At 41.6% G+C, this 13376-nt stretch overlaps 1 protein-coding gene across 1 annotated transcript; it reads right to left on the bottom strand.

Moving 5' to 3' along the window:
• Positions 1-2687: 2687 nt before the first annotated feature.
• Positions 2688-3698, bottom strand: LOC107633230 (uncharacterized). Its single transcript, XM_016336872.1, has 2 exons — positions 3321-3698; positions 2688-3242 (listed from the first exon to the last, which is right to left on the bottom strand). The coding sequence occupies exons 1-2, from the start codon at positions 3696-3698 to the stop codon at positions 2688-2690; spliced, it is 933 nt and encodes a 310-aa protein (XP_016192358.1).
• Positions 3699-13376: the final 9678 nt, after the last annotated feature.

Genomic DNA, 13376 nt, shown 5'->3' on the forward strand with positions numbered 1-13376 from the left:
GTGATTGAATAGAAAATAGTAGTAATTGCATTAATCCATTGAAACACAGCTCCTCACCCCCACCTATGGGGTTTAGAGACTCATGCCGTAGAGGATACAATATCAATTGTTAAATGTCATGAGTTGCAAAATAAATCTCTAAAAGTAGTTTTTATACTAACTAGTAACTTAGGTTTACAGAAAATGAGTAACTAAGTGCAGATAGTGTAGAAATCCACTTTCGGGACCCACTTGGTGAGTGTTTGGGCTGAGCTTTCAAGCTTTCACGAGCATATGCCTAAAGTAGGCATTAAACACCACCCTGGGTGCCAAAATGGGCATGTAACACCAAGAAAGGTGCCAGTTCTGGCGTTTTATGCCAGAAAGTTTTTGGCTGGCTTTTAACACCAGTTTGGGCCATCAAATCTCGGGAAAAGAATGAACTATGATATATTTCTGGAAAGCCCAAGATGTCTACTTTCCAACACAATTGAGATCGCGCCAATTGAGCTTATTTAGCTCCAAAAAATCTATTTCGAGTGCAGGAGGATCAGAATCCAACAGCATTTGCAGTCCTTTCTCAGCCTCTGAATCAGATTTTTGCTCAGGTCCCTCAATTTCAGCCAGAAAATACTTGAAATTACAGAAAAACACACAAACTCATAGTAGAGTCCAGGAATGTGATTTTTGAATAAAAACTAATAAAAATATAATAAAAAGTAACTAAAATATACTAAAAACTACCTAAAAACAATGCCAAAAGGGTATAAATTATCGGCTCATCAAAGCCTTCAAGGTAGCTTGATGCTCGGATTGTGGTATGCACCTTCGAATTACTTGATCGGCACCACATCTCCATAAGTATGGGTCATCTCATACATAATATTTGGATTTGCTTTTAAGCTTATCCTTTTGATGTTGAGAGAAATCAGGAGGAAAGGTGCCAGCAACCAAGTAATTGGCAATAGGTGCATACCAAGGGATAACTTCGGAGATTGCTAGCAAGCCCTCAAGAGGGAAGGTATCATTAATAGGAGTGGAATCGGCCTTTGTGTGCTCAAGGTGACTCAAGTGGTCCACCACTAAGTTTTGCGAACCACTCCTATCCGTGATTTCAAGGTCAAATTCTTGCAATAGCAACACCCATCGTATCAACCTCGGTTTGGATTCTTTTTTGGCCAACAAATATTTCAATACCGCATGATCCGAGTATACTACCACCTTAGAACCAAGTAAATAAGCTCGAAACTTGTCCAAGGCAAAGACAATAGCTAACAATTCTTTCTCGGTGGTAGTATAATTGGATTGCGCTCCATGTAAAGTCTTAGAGGCATAGGCAATGACATAAGAAATTTTACCCTCGCGCTGACCTAGTGCTACTCCCACTGCATAGTTTGAGGCGTCACACATGATTTCGAAAGGTCTAGTCCAATCCGGTCCTCTCACTATGGGAGCTTGGGTCAAAGCAATTTTGAGCTTGTCAAAGGCCTCTATGCACTCTTCACTTAATTCAAATTCCACACCTTTTGCAACAATCGAGAGAGAGGTAATGCCACCTTACTAAAATCCTTAATGAATTACCGGTAAAAACCTGCATGTCCAAGAAATGCACGGACTTCCCTCACAGAAGAGGGGTAAGGCATACTAGAAATAACATTGATCTTTGCCGGATCAACAGAAATCCTATCATTAGAGACAATGTGCCCTAAAACAATACCTTGTCTTACCATAAAATGACATTTCTCAAAATTTAACACAAGGTTTGATTTAGAACACTTCTCTAATACTTTTGCAAGATTGTCTAGGAAAAGATCAAAAGAGTCCCCGTAAACACTAAAATCGTCCATGAACACCTCCATGGATTGCTCCAAAAGATCCGCAAATATACTCATCATACAACTTTGGAATGTTGCCAGTGCGTTGCACGAGCCAAATGGCATTCTCTTATACGCATACGTTCTAAAAGGGCATGTGAAGGTTGTTTTTTCTTAGTCTTGAGGAGCAATGTGGATTTGAAAATAACCGGAATATCCATCTAAAAAACAATAATGAGATTTACCACATAGGCGATCAAGCATTTGATCGATGAAGGGCAACGAAAAGTGATCCTTCCTAGTGGCCAAGTTTAAGCGCCGATAGTCAATACATACCCTCCATGAGTTTTGGACTCTGGTGGCTATAAGCTCCCCTTGTTCATTCTTGATTGTAGTAACATCGGATTTCTTTGGGACCACTTGGACGGGGCTCACCCATTCACTATCCGAAATCGGATAGATAATGTCCGCTTCTAATAACTGGGTGACCTCCTTCTTCAGAACCTCTAGAATGGTAGGATTTAGACGCCTTTGAGGTTGTCTAACGGGTCTAGCTCCTTCTTCTAAGAAAATTTAGTGTTCACATACTTGGGGGCTAATGCCAACCAAATTTGCCAAGCTCCACCCTATGGCCTTCTTGTTTCTCCTCAAGACATTGAGCAACTTCTCTTCTTAGTGGGAGGTGAGCTCCCCTGCAATTATTACCGGAAACTTTTGGTTCTTCTCAAGAAAGGCATATTTTAGGTGGGTTGGGAGTGGCTTTAAATAAGCATTTTTTTCATGACTTGGTACTTTGTCTTTCGGTATCATTGGAGGTGATAAGACATCTTCTTCACATACATGGGAACTCCCCACACTTGGGTCTTGATTCATACTCTTTCTATCAAAGCCATCTTAATGAACTTTGGCTACAACATTGTCAATCAAATCACACCGGAAGATAGAGTGATCCTCCGGTGGATGTCTCATGGCTTCATCAAGATTAAAGCTCACTTTTCTTCCATCGATCTCAAATGAGTAGGTGCCCGAAAACACATCTAGTTTGAACCGGGAGGTCTTCAAGAATGGCCTCCCAAGCAATATAGATGATGTCCTACCGGAGTCACTAGGGGGCATCTTGAGGATATGGAAATCAATTGGGAAGACCAACCCCTTTATACTCACTGGAACTTCCTCCGCTATACCAACCACAGAAATTATGCTTTTGTCTGCTAAAACAAAACGGGCGGCCGATCGTTTTAACGGTGGGAGCTTTAAGACCTCATAGACGGACAGGGGCATAATACTCACACAAGCACTAAGATTGCACATACAATCAACAAATTGGACTCCATCTATGGTGCAAGTTACTAAGCAAGGGCTGGGGTCACCACACTTCTCCGGCACACCATCCATTAAAGCAGAAATTGAGCTCCCCAATGGTATAGTTTCTAATTTACAAATTTTTTCCTTATGCATATATAAGTCCTTAAGAAACTTTGCATATTTAGGCACTTGGCAGATAGCATCAAAGAGAGGAATAGTTACCTCAACTTTCTTGAACATCTTCACCATTTTGGGGTCCAACTCAACTTGCTTCTTGGTTTTCCTTGCCAATGTTGGAAATGGGATTGGAGTAGCTCCTTGCAAGACATCCTCATCCTTAGGCATTCTGCCCCTTGGTTGAGCAATCACTTCTTCAACTACCTCTTGGGCTTCATCCTCCTCATCAACCTCTTCTATCTCAACCACATCGTCATCTTGAGTGACCTCTATTAGGCTTGCCTCTTCATGATTTCTCTCTTGCAATTTGGTTCCGGACCTCAAGGTAACGGCATTGATGTCACCCTTGGGATTGGGTAGAGGTTGAGAGGGTAAGGCACTTGAGCTTGAGGCTTGAGTGGTAGAGGTAGGGGTGGATTCCATGTGAAAGACAAGGGCTTAGAGTGTAGAAGTAAGACCGGTAAGGCTTGAGGCAAGTGTTGCTTGAAGCTTCATTTAGCCTTGGAGGATGGAGTGGAGTGTCTCATCTTGGTTGGAAGATGGAGAAGAATAAGTGATTTGGGGTACTTGTGGTTGGTTGGGTGGAGATGCTTGCCTTTGATGAGGTGCTTGGTAGGTTTGGTATGGTTTGCCTTGGTTTTGGTTTTGATATGGAGAGTTTTGTTGGTATCGGTTTTGTTGATTGTTGTTGTTCTATCTTTGGTTCCCTCCATTGTCCCTTCCTCCTTGGTTATAATTGTCCCTCCATCCTTGGTTAGAGTTGTCCCTCCATCCTTGGTTGGAGCTATCTTGCCATCCTTGATTAAAATTGCCCCCTTGTTGGTGATAACCTTGGTTTGGGCAATTGTAGTAGGCATTAGTAGCCGCCAAGGTATTATCTTCTTAGAGGTTCGGGCATTCATCGGTGTAATGGGAGTAGCAAGAGAAAATTTCGCACACTCTTTGGGGGACCAATTGTTGACTTTGTTGTGGTTGAGGAGGTGGAGATTGTTGTTGGTTTAGTTGGAGTTGCTTGAGAATGTTTTTCATTTCGCCCAAGGTCTTGGTAAGGGCGGCGGTCTCACCACTAGAAGAAACTTCATTTATGGCTCTTGGATGGTTATTTCTTTGTCTAGCGTGTTGGGTGGACTCGGCCAAATCGGTGATCAATTGCCATGCTTTCTCTGCCATTCTATACTTGGTCAAGGAACCATTGCTTGAGGCATCCAAGAGAATCTTGTCTTGTGGCTTCATCCCTTGGCAAAAATAGCTAATCAACACTAGAGTGTCAATCATATGGTGGGGGCATGAGTCAAGTAGTCTCCGAAACCTTTCCCAATACTCGTATAGTGTTTCCATTTCACCTTGGACAATGCATGAAATCTCTTTCCTCAATCGATCGATCACTTCAAAAGGAAAGAATTTATCTAAGAACTCCCTTCTAAGCAAATTCCAATCACCAACAATCTCATTGGGCAAAGTATAAAAGCACTCTTTGTCTCTTCCCTCAAGTAAGAATGGGAAGGCAAATAACAAAATAGCAACCTCATCGGAACCCTCCCGCCTAGTTGTTGAACATACACCTTAGAAGTCTCTAAGGTGTCTAATAGGATCTTGGGCGGAGAGCCCATGAAACTTTGGTAGAAGATTAATCAAGGCGGTCTTGAGTTCAAAATTATCATTTAAGTCCAGATGCCGCACTTGAAGTGGTTGAATGATGCCAGGGCATTTTGGCCAGTTTTACTGACCTTTTCTTTACTGCTTTAGGGTAGTTTCATGCATTTTCTTAGGAAATAAGCAAGTTTTGGGTAAAAATTCACTTACATCTTGATTCGAGCAAGCATGGTGCACTTTACATGATTTCATAAGAATTTTGCATGAATTAAATGACAAATTGGATGATGCATGTCTCATGATGAGGATTAGAACTTTGATGCATTTTATTGCTTGATTTCAGGACAAAGGAAGCAAGAAAGAACCACGTTAGTAGCCACGTTAGTCTAACTAACGTGACCACTAACGTGGAATGGGAGCTAGCTTGCAATGTTAATGAGAAAAGTAATCGCCAATAACGTCCTCGAAGCCATCATAGCCCACGTTAAGAGTTATGTTAACTAAGTTAACGTGAACTCTAACGTGGAAGAAAGAAAGTGGAGCCAACGTCAGTGACACTCACCTTTGTCACTGACGTTGGACTAAGCTCATATTGGCCACGTTAGCTTCCACGTTAACTTAGTTAACGTGGACTCTAACGTTGGGAAGCAAAAGAATGGCCAACGTTAGTGACACTCACCATTGTCACTAACGTTGGACCAAGCTACTTTGAGCTACGTTAACTCCCACGTTAACTAACAGTTCAAGGCTTCCTCCCTGTATACAACCGCATCGAAGCACAGCTTTCCAAGCTTGGGATGGAATAGGATGATCATCTGGTCATGCGATCCCCGATCCAAGCGCTTTAGTAGATTGCTGGACCAAGGTTCCGAGCCCGAATGAAATGGGATTTTTCCTATCTAAAATAGGGCTTTGAACCAGCCTTATAGATAGACCATTTTTCTTTAAAGAAAGTCCTGATTTACAGAAATTTGTTTGAGTTTTTTTTCAATTCTTCAAATACCTGCCAGGCTTTCAGTGCTAATCCGCATTGCTTGAAAGCTTGAGGAGAAATTTCTAATGGAACGAGCCGTTCTGGTGATCAATCTAGTAATAGTACGGGCAGGGCCAATTAAGAAAGACTTTATAGGGAAACCCGAGTTCAACTAGAGTAGCGAACCTGGAAAGCTTCGTAGTTAGCCAGGAAAGCTGGAGTAGAACGCAAACTGGATAAGCGCATAGAGTCATTTTTTCACGAATTCTAGGCGGTTGTAGAGGGATTAAGCATTCCTTTAAACGCAATGAGAAGATCTAGGGTAGAAAGTAGCTCCCCAGTAGCTCAAAGAAAGTATCGTCCCGACCTGGGGTTGGCTTGAGAAGGAGAGTCTCGCCGGTTGTTAACAAAGCGGCATGCAAGGAAGCAAAGATGAACCGGCTTGGGGGAATAAAGAATATGAATTGGAGGGTGGGTCCTTAACACCAAACTACCTTCTCTTCTAATCCTGCTACGAAATATCAATTTTCAGGTGATAAGGTTTTGAGCAAATCAAGTAAGCGAGTACCTGTATCCGTCTCTGCTGTCGCAGGTGATGAAGTAGTGGGATGGGAGTAAGAAAGGGTTAGTGAATGAAATTTCCTTCAAACCTGTCAGTGTGAAATCAAGCTTCATAGTCAACAGAGTCAAACGGTGAAACGAAATTTCTTTCATACAAATCTTATCTTATGCTTGCCCGAGGGGATAGTAACTTCTTAGAAAAGCAAGGACGGAACTAGTTTTCAAGCGGAATTCGAAGATTAGTCTTTCTCGCCTTTCTGCTACCTCAGAAGAGGAAATTCCATTTTCAAAAAGCAGTCCAATCCTGAATGAGATCTTTTGGGCTCGACTCGAGAGGATCAAACAGAAGACAGCGCCATGTTAATGCGATCGCAAGACAAAGAAGCTGCGATCACAACATGAACAAGCAAAAAAGAGGGCCTTTCATCACTTTTTTTTTTCTCATATTTCTATTTTCGGGTGGGGTTAACCTCCCTTAGCGTCGGATTGTCTTTGGATGTCCGGCGTCCATGAGGCGAACAGCCGGTAGCGTGACTCGGATCTCTCCGAGGTCTGTCTTCCAACATATGGTCTGTTTAACCTCACTCCTGACACAAGGAGTCGTGAAGAACAACAAGTGAAACACCCTGCCATTTAGGTGAGTTTCAGTGTGTCTTAGCAATTTAGCTAACGACCATCGAATGGTATAAGGTTAAGGAAAACCTTAATCTACTAATTGTGATCTTTAAAAGGATCACATTAGTAGTGTCCGACGGTCTCACCAAGGAGCTCTGTGTAAGAGCATACTTAGTCGCCAAGCGGGTTGTAGAGCTGAACCGTAAGTCTGGTTTGTTGTTCACTGCATTTTATCTAAACAAGCTGTGGTTTCTATCCTCAGCAAGCATATGCAGGAACCACCAGCGGTAAGGCTTTGCAGTCCGTATCGGTGTCCTTATCGGGTTCAGGTTATCTGAGGATCATCCCTTCTCTTCATAGAAAGAAGATGGTGAAGGTAGGCACGCTTGTTCAACGCTATTGTCTTACCGGAGTCAGGCTTCAAAGCTTGGCAAGTGACTGGGTGGTTCAATAGTGAAGAGCATAGCTTTTCTCCGGATGGTCTTGGTAAGCTGCTCTCTAATGAGCAGAAAATCGCAACTACCAGGACCCTCCTCCCCAGATACTGTCCTCGTGTGCTAACCACTCCCGATCGCCAAATCAATCAAGCGGCTCGCGGCGGTCTGGTTAAAGATCCGGGTTCCCTTTGACTTATGGCTTGGTCTAGCAACTGAGCCCTTTTCCAAGGTGGAATCTGAGTCTCACTCTTCAGAAAGCTTCTCATTTTAGCTCTTTTTCCTTACTTTAACAAGTAAGCAACGAAACGCCCCTTGGGCTAGAAATTTTTGACTAACTAATCAAATAACGTGGAATGAAAGCGGAGGAGATACCGCTTGCAACATCTCATGTACATGCATACAGCTACTTAATATATAGAAAGAGTGGCTCCTGCGTCAGGTTGTCCTTCGCTTCGATTTCCAAGTCTTTTATCTCCTTTGGGAGGCTCTCGTCCTGGGGCTTTTCTTGTCTGTCACTTGAATTAGGTTCGTTCCAGTAGCTTGACATGGTTTCTTTGATGAGGGGTGTTTACAAGGGTTTTTTAGTGCAAGAATGTAGTGGTAGACGAGAGGGAACCCGAAAATGCAGATGTAACCCTAGACTGTGAGTCCAGGTGATTTGACCCTTTGTAAAGATTTGATTCGAGGCTGACCTGCTCCAAATGCTGATTCCGCACAGGTGTCCTCGTTTTATCCGAGGATTGGATTTGTCTCGCTCCTCTTTCCGGATGAGTTGAGATAGATGCTGTTTTAGGTCTTCCCTACCTTGATTGGGAATCCATTCATGGAATAAAACCAACGGCAACTTCCGCGGAGCCATATCTATATGCGCCTATCAGTGAGCTGATTGCTCTCCAGGGCCTTTCTCGAAAAGCTTCATTGCTCGTGTGCTGTAGCCCCGAAACAGAGAAATAAGGATAAGGAGGCTGAGATGAGAAAAGAGAGACCTCACGGCATAAGCCATAGTTCCCAAGAATAGGTCCTAACTAACGCTAACGATATGGAAAAGAGGCCTAGTACTTTTCTTTCCTTACTTATTGACTTGACCTTGAGGGCCTTCCCTCGAGGGAAGTAGTCACAGAAGTACAGCCGGGAAGCCAGAAACTATTGAATTGACAGGACATACGGTAATTCTTCTTTAGAAGACTAATCGAATAAGTACTGGTACCCCTAAGAATCCATTAGTAAGAGTCAGAGTGTAAGGTGAGAGATTATCTTCTTTCTTACCCGCTTTCCGGCCTTTTCCCTTTCTAAAAGGGCAGGGAGAATTGTCACAGCCGTAGGGCTAGTCAGACTAGAAAAATAGTCAGCGTGTATGGCCCTTTACTGTCACTGTCTTTTTTCTATATTAAGAGTCGGCTTCAATAGATAGCGTAGGGTAGATGAAAGATGCTTTCGGGTCGGAAATAGAAGATCTGAGATCCCTTCTCGATAGCTTTAGTTAGAGCTCATCCCTCGAAAAAGGGAGTAGTGAGAAAAAGGTGACTAGAATACGGAAATTTCACTAGTTAAGTACGGTAAGATCCGGAAATTCCACTATGGAAGTTATCCGTCTTAGGCTTCAAGCTATCTCTCTATTGTTCTAGTTTCTGCTTCCATGTTCTTAGGAAGAAAGATTGACTTCGCTTCGATTTAGAGACAATTAAAGACTAGCAAAGGCAGGAGAGACAGAAACAAAGCAAGAAGTCTTGAAAAATATTGAATTGAAAAGAGAAGCCCCTGCTATTGAATCTAGGACTGATTTCCCATTGACAAGGAAGGGCCGGAGGTTTTCTTCACAGGCACGATGTTAGACAAGCAGAGCGCGTTTTGTCTGGGACCAATGATGTCTAAAGCAAGCATTTTATCAACTTCTTAAATCAAGCTCGGGGGTAAAAACCTGCTTGCTTAGAGAATCAAACTGTTCCTGTCTGCTGAAAAATCACCCAGCGAACTAATTGGATTATTGCGAGCTGAACGAACGGGACGTGCTTTGGAAGAAGCGATCTGTTACTGAGCCCGGAATAAGGAAAACATCTCTGAATACTCAAAGTTTCATATCCGAAGCGAGTTTTCAAGAAACTGCTAGAGTTTTAGCAAAAGCCGCTCTCCGGGGTCGTATCGATTGGTTGAAAGGTCTGAAAGAGAACGTTGTTCTAGGGGGGTGATACCCGTTGGTACCGGATTCAAAAGATTAGTGCACCGTTCAAGCCCAAGGCAACATAACAAAATTCCCTTGGAAAGCCAAAAAAAGAATTTATGCAATACATCAGAGCAATCATTTATAGGATTTACTGATTCCTAAGAGGGGATTGATCTCTTTAACTATATAGCTATAACTAAATAGGCTACACAAACTAGGTTTGATTCCTGCCGGCCAATCGACTAGCTACAGGCAAGTGTTTTACTTGTATGTTTATCGTTCGCTAGTTGAGATACCTACCCAGTTAACATGGAAGCTAACGTAGAGAAAGCAAACAATCGCCAACGTTAGTGACACTCACCTTTGTCACTAACGTTGGAGATGGCTATCATCACCACGTTAGAAGCCACGTTAACTCAGTTAACGTGGATTCTAACGTGGGGGAGTAGGGGCATCTTGGAACGTTAGTGACAAAGGTAAGTGTCACTAATATTCTCGAAGGATTGGCAAGCTTACGTTAAGAGCCACGTTAACTAAGTTAACGTGGACTCTAACGTAGGGGAAGGGAGGACTCTCAAAGTTATTGGAAAAGGTGAGTCCCAATAACGTGTGCGAAAGACCAAGAGGCAACGTTAGTGGTCACACTAGTGCCACTAACGTTGAAGTTAACGTAGATCATCCTTGGTTAGGAACGTTAGTGAAAAAGGTGATTGTCACTAACGTTCTCGAGTCCACACTCTCACTTAACGTTAACGCCACTAACGTCCTGAGCTAAACACCCTGCCTACTTCACACTTTCTCTCTACAAGTAAAGCTAAGCCCACTGAAGAGGGTAACTGCTTCAAACTCAAGATCTAAAGGCCCATATCCAAGACTTGAAGAACCAACTAGAAGATCAAAAGAGCAGTATATATAGGGGTAGTTTTGAATTAAAAAAAAGGCTTTTACGGGGGTTGGAAATTTGAGAACTACTCTCTGTATAATTTTACTTTCTCTGCACTTCTAGTCTACTTTTCATAATGTATTTTCCATCTCTGTTTTCCATTTCTAGAGCTATGAACAACTAAACCCCTTTCATTGGGTTAGGGAGCTCTATTGTAATTTGATGGATCGATATTAGTTTTCATTACTCTTCTTTTATCTTTTCTCTTGATTTTACTAGAAAGCTTTCAATCTTTATCCAATTGGGTAGTTATCTTGGAAAAGAAGCTATTCATACTTGGATCTCTTCTGAACCATGGAAGAGGAATGAAGAGATCATGCTAGAAATGCTTTCTCATGTTAGACCAAATTGGGGTTGGAAGGATATGGTGACTATAATTCTACCAACACTTGATTTGGGAATGCATGTGGTATAATCAGTGACCATACTTCATCTCTTCTCATGAGCAATTGACCAAGGAATTGGCTATTGATCTAGATTTGAGAGATTGAATTACAAGGAATTGTAATTCGATCACTTAAGATTGCCAAGGAGATCAATGAACGCGTTGATTGAGGAAGAGATAAAAATGAACTTGATCCGGAGAATGCAACATCTCCTAATCCCAATGAATTCCCCATTCTGATCTTACCCATTCTCTTTAATTTCTGCAATTTACTTTTATGAGTATCTTCCCCATTCCCATTTACAATTCTACAATTTACTTACTGCCATTATTTTCAGCTCTTTACTTCCAGCATTTACATTTTCTGCTATTTACTTTCCTGCCATTTAATTTCCTGCAACTCTCAAACCAAATTCCGCTTAGCTCAACTAGAACATTCTTCCAATTAAAGTTGCTTGACCAATCAATCCCTGTGGGATTCAACCTCACTCTATTGTGAGTTTTTACTTGACGACAATTCGGTATACTTACCGAAGGAAAATTGTTGAGAGACAAGTTTCCGTGCATCATTGAAGAACAAAGTCCGGAGCACCAGCTTCCTTATGAGTAACTCTCCTTGGAGCAGCCATGGTTTCGCTACCTAGATCAATAGAAGAAGTATTAGTAGTATCGATGGAAGAGTATACCATTCCATCTTCGAATGATGATTCCGATTCAACCTCGGATAAGGTTAGTGAATTGGTAGGAACCCTTTCACCACCTCCAAAGGCTAACCTTCTCTGAGCTTGCCTAATATGGAGCAAAGTTCTCTCAATTTCGGGATCAAAAGTGGCTAAGCTCGGATCCGGGAGTGAACGTGTCATTCAATGAAAGAGGCATAGAGCTCATGACAAAAGAGATGCACTGAACAAAGATTAATCCTAACTAACAATTGAACTAGCAAACAATCAATGAAGAATGCAAGTATTCACATATCCACATATTTATACTAACCAACAATATGGCACACATTTGCAACTCCCCGGCAACGGCACCATTTTGATGAGCTATATTTTGTCGGTATAGAATTATCCAATGGAATTATGTCGTGTTTAGTCTAGACCAAGAAGCTATAATGCATCAAACAAAGAAAGTGTGTGTCCACAATTCAAATTGATAATCGAGAGCATTAGTCTCGAGTCGTTCTCCCTAGGAGTTGCCCTAAGGTGCACATTATTGGCTAGGAGTCTCTTGGTGTTGAGGTTGAATACAAGTAATGTAAAAAAGCTTGCATAAAAGTAATGAACAAATAACAATGAAACTAAGGGACACGAGCATGTGAAATCAAGCAAGAGTGAATGATAATCAATCAATATAAGTGCCTTGGCTAGGGTTGAGAATTGGAAATCCTATCATTATTATCTCCATCAATTGTGACATCAATTGATCATTGCTCCACTTAGTTAACCTCTAACTATGAAGGAAAGTCAAGTGAAGATAATCAATTTGAGTTCACAAGTTTTAGTCTAATCCTAGAGAGAGACTAGAGTTAGTGTTATTCAAATCAATTAGCAATTTTCAATTGTCAATCAACAAAATACCTTGATAATTCAAGCGTCTCCAATTACCCAACCCCTAAGCCAAGAGTGAAGAACTACTCCATAGCTATAGTTGACATTTTATCAAGCATTTGGTGAGCAATAATGGAAGACATCATGAAATGGAGAAAAGAATGTGAATTAAAGCTATCTATTGCAACAATTAACAACAATCAAACAATTAACAACAATTAACAATTAACAACAATTAACAACAATTAAACAATTAACAAGTAACAAGGTCTAGATCCAAGATCTACAATGCTAGAGTAAAAAGAATACTAAATTGAGAGTAGAAGAAGATGATCTACAATCTAGAGCAATGTAAAATTGAATCAAATTCAGATCTCACCAAAGGATCCAAGTACAATTAGGATTGAGAAAGCCAAAAACCTAGAGAGAAGTTGGAGTTTCTCTCTCTAAAAATGTAACTTCCAAAAGTAAGTAACTCACAATGAGTAAAAGATGTGTTCTCCTTCAATCCTTGGTTTTTTAATCTTTTCCCGCCAGAATTCTACCCATAATTAGGCCATGAGCTTCTCTGAAATTGCCAGCCACATTTTCATTAAAGAGGTCACGTGCGCGTCTCACGCATACGTGTTGATGAGAAATCTGGTCAGCCATGCATACGCGTCCCTTCTCGCGCGCCAATGCAAGATCCAGCTCCCACGCGTGCGCGTCGGCTGTACTCTAAAACTCCATTTTTCATGCTCCTTCCATTTATGCATACTTTCTTTCCCTCTTCTAGACCATTCCTGCCCCTATAGGCTCTGAAATCACTCAACAAATAGATCACATCATCGAATGGTAACAGGGAGAGATCAAAATATAGCCTATTTAGGGCCTAAAACGCATG

Source organism: Arachis ipaensis, chromosome B3 (assembly GCF_059453495.1).
Source record: "Arachis ipaensis isolate K30076 ecotype BB chromosome B3, ASM5945349v1, whole genome shotgun sequence".
Lineage (NCBI taxonomy): Eukaryota > Viridiplantae > Streptophyta > Magnoliopsida > Fabales > Fabaceae > Arachis > Arachis ipaensis.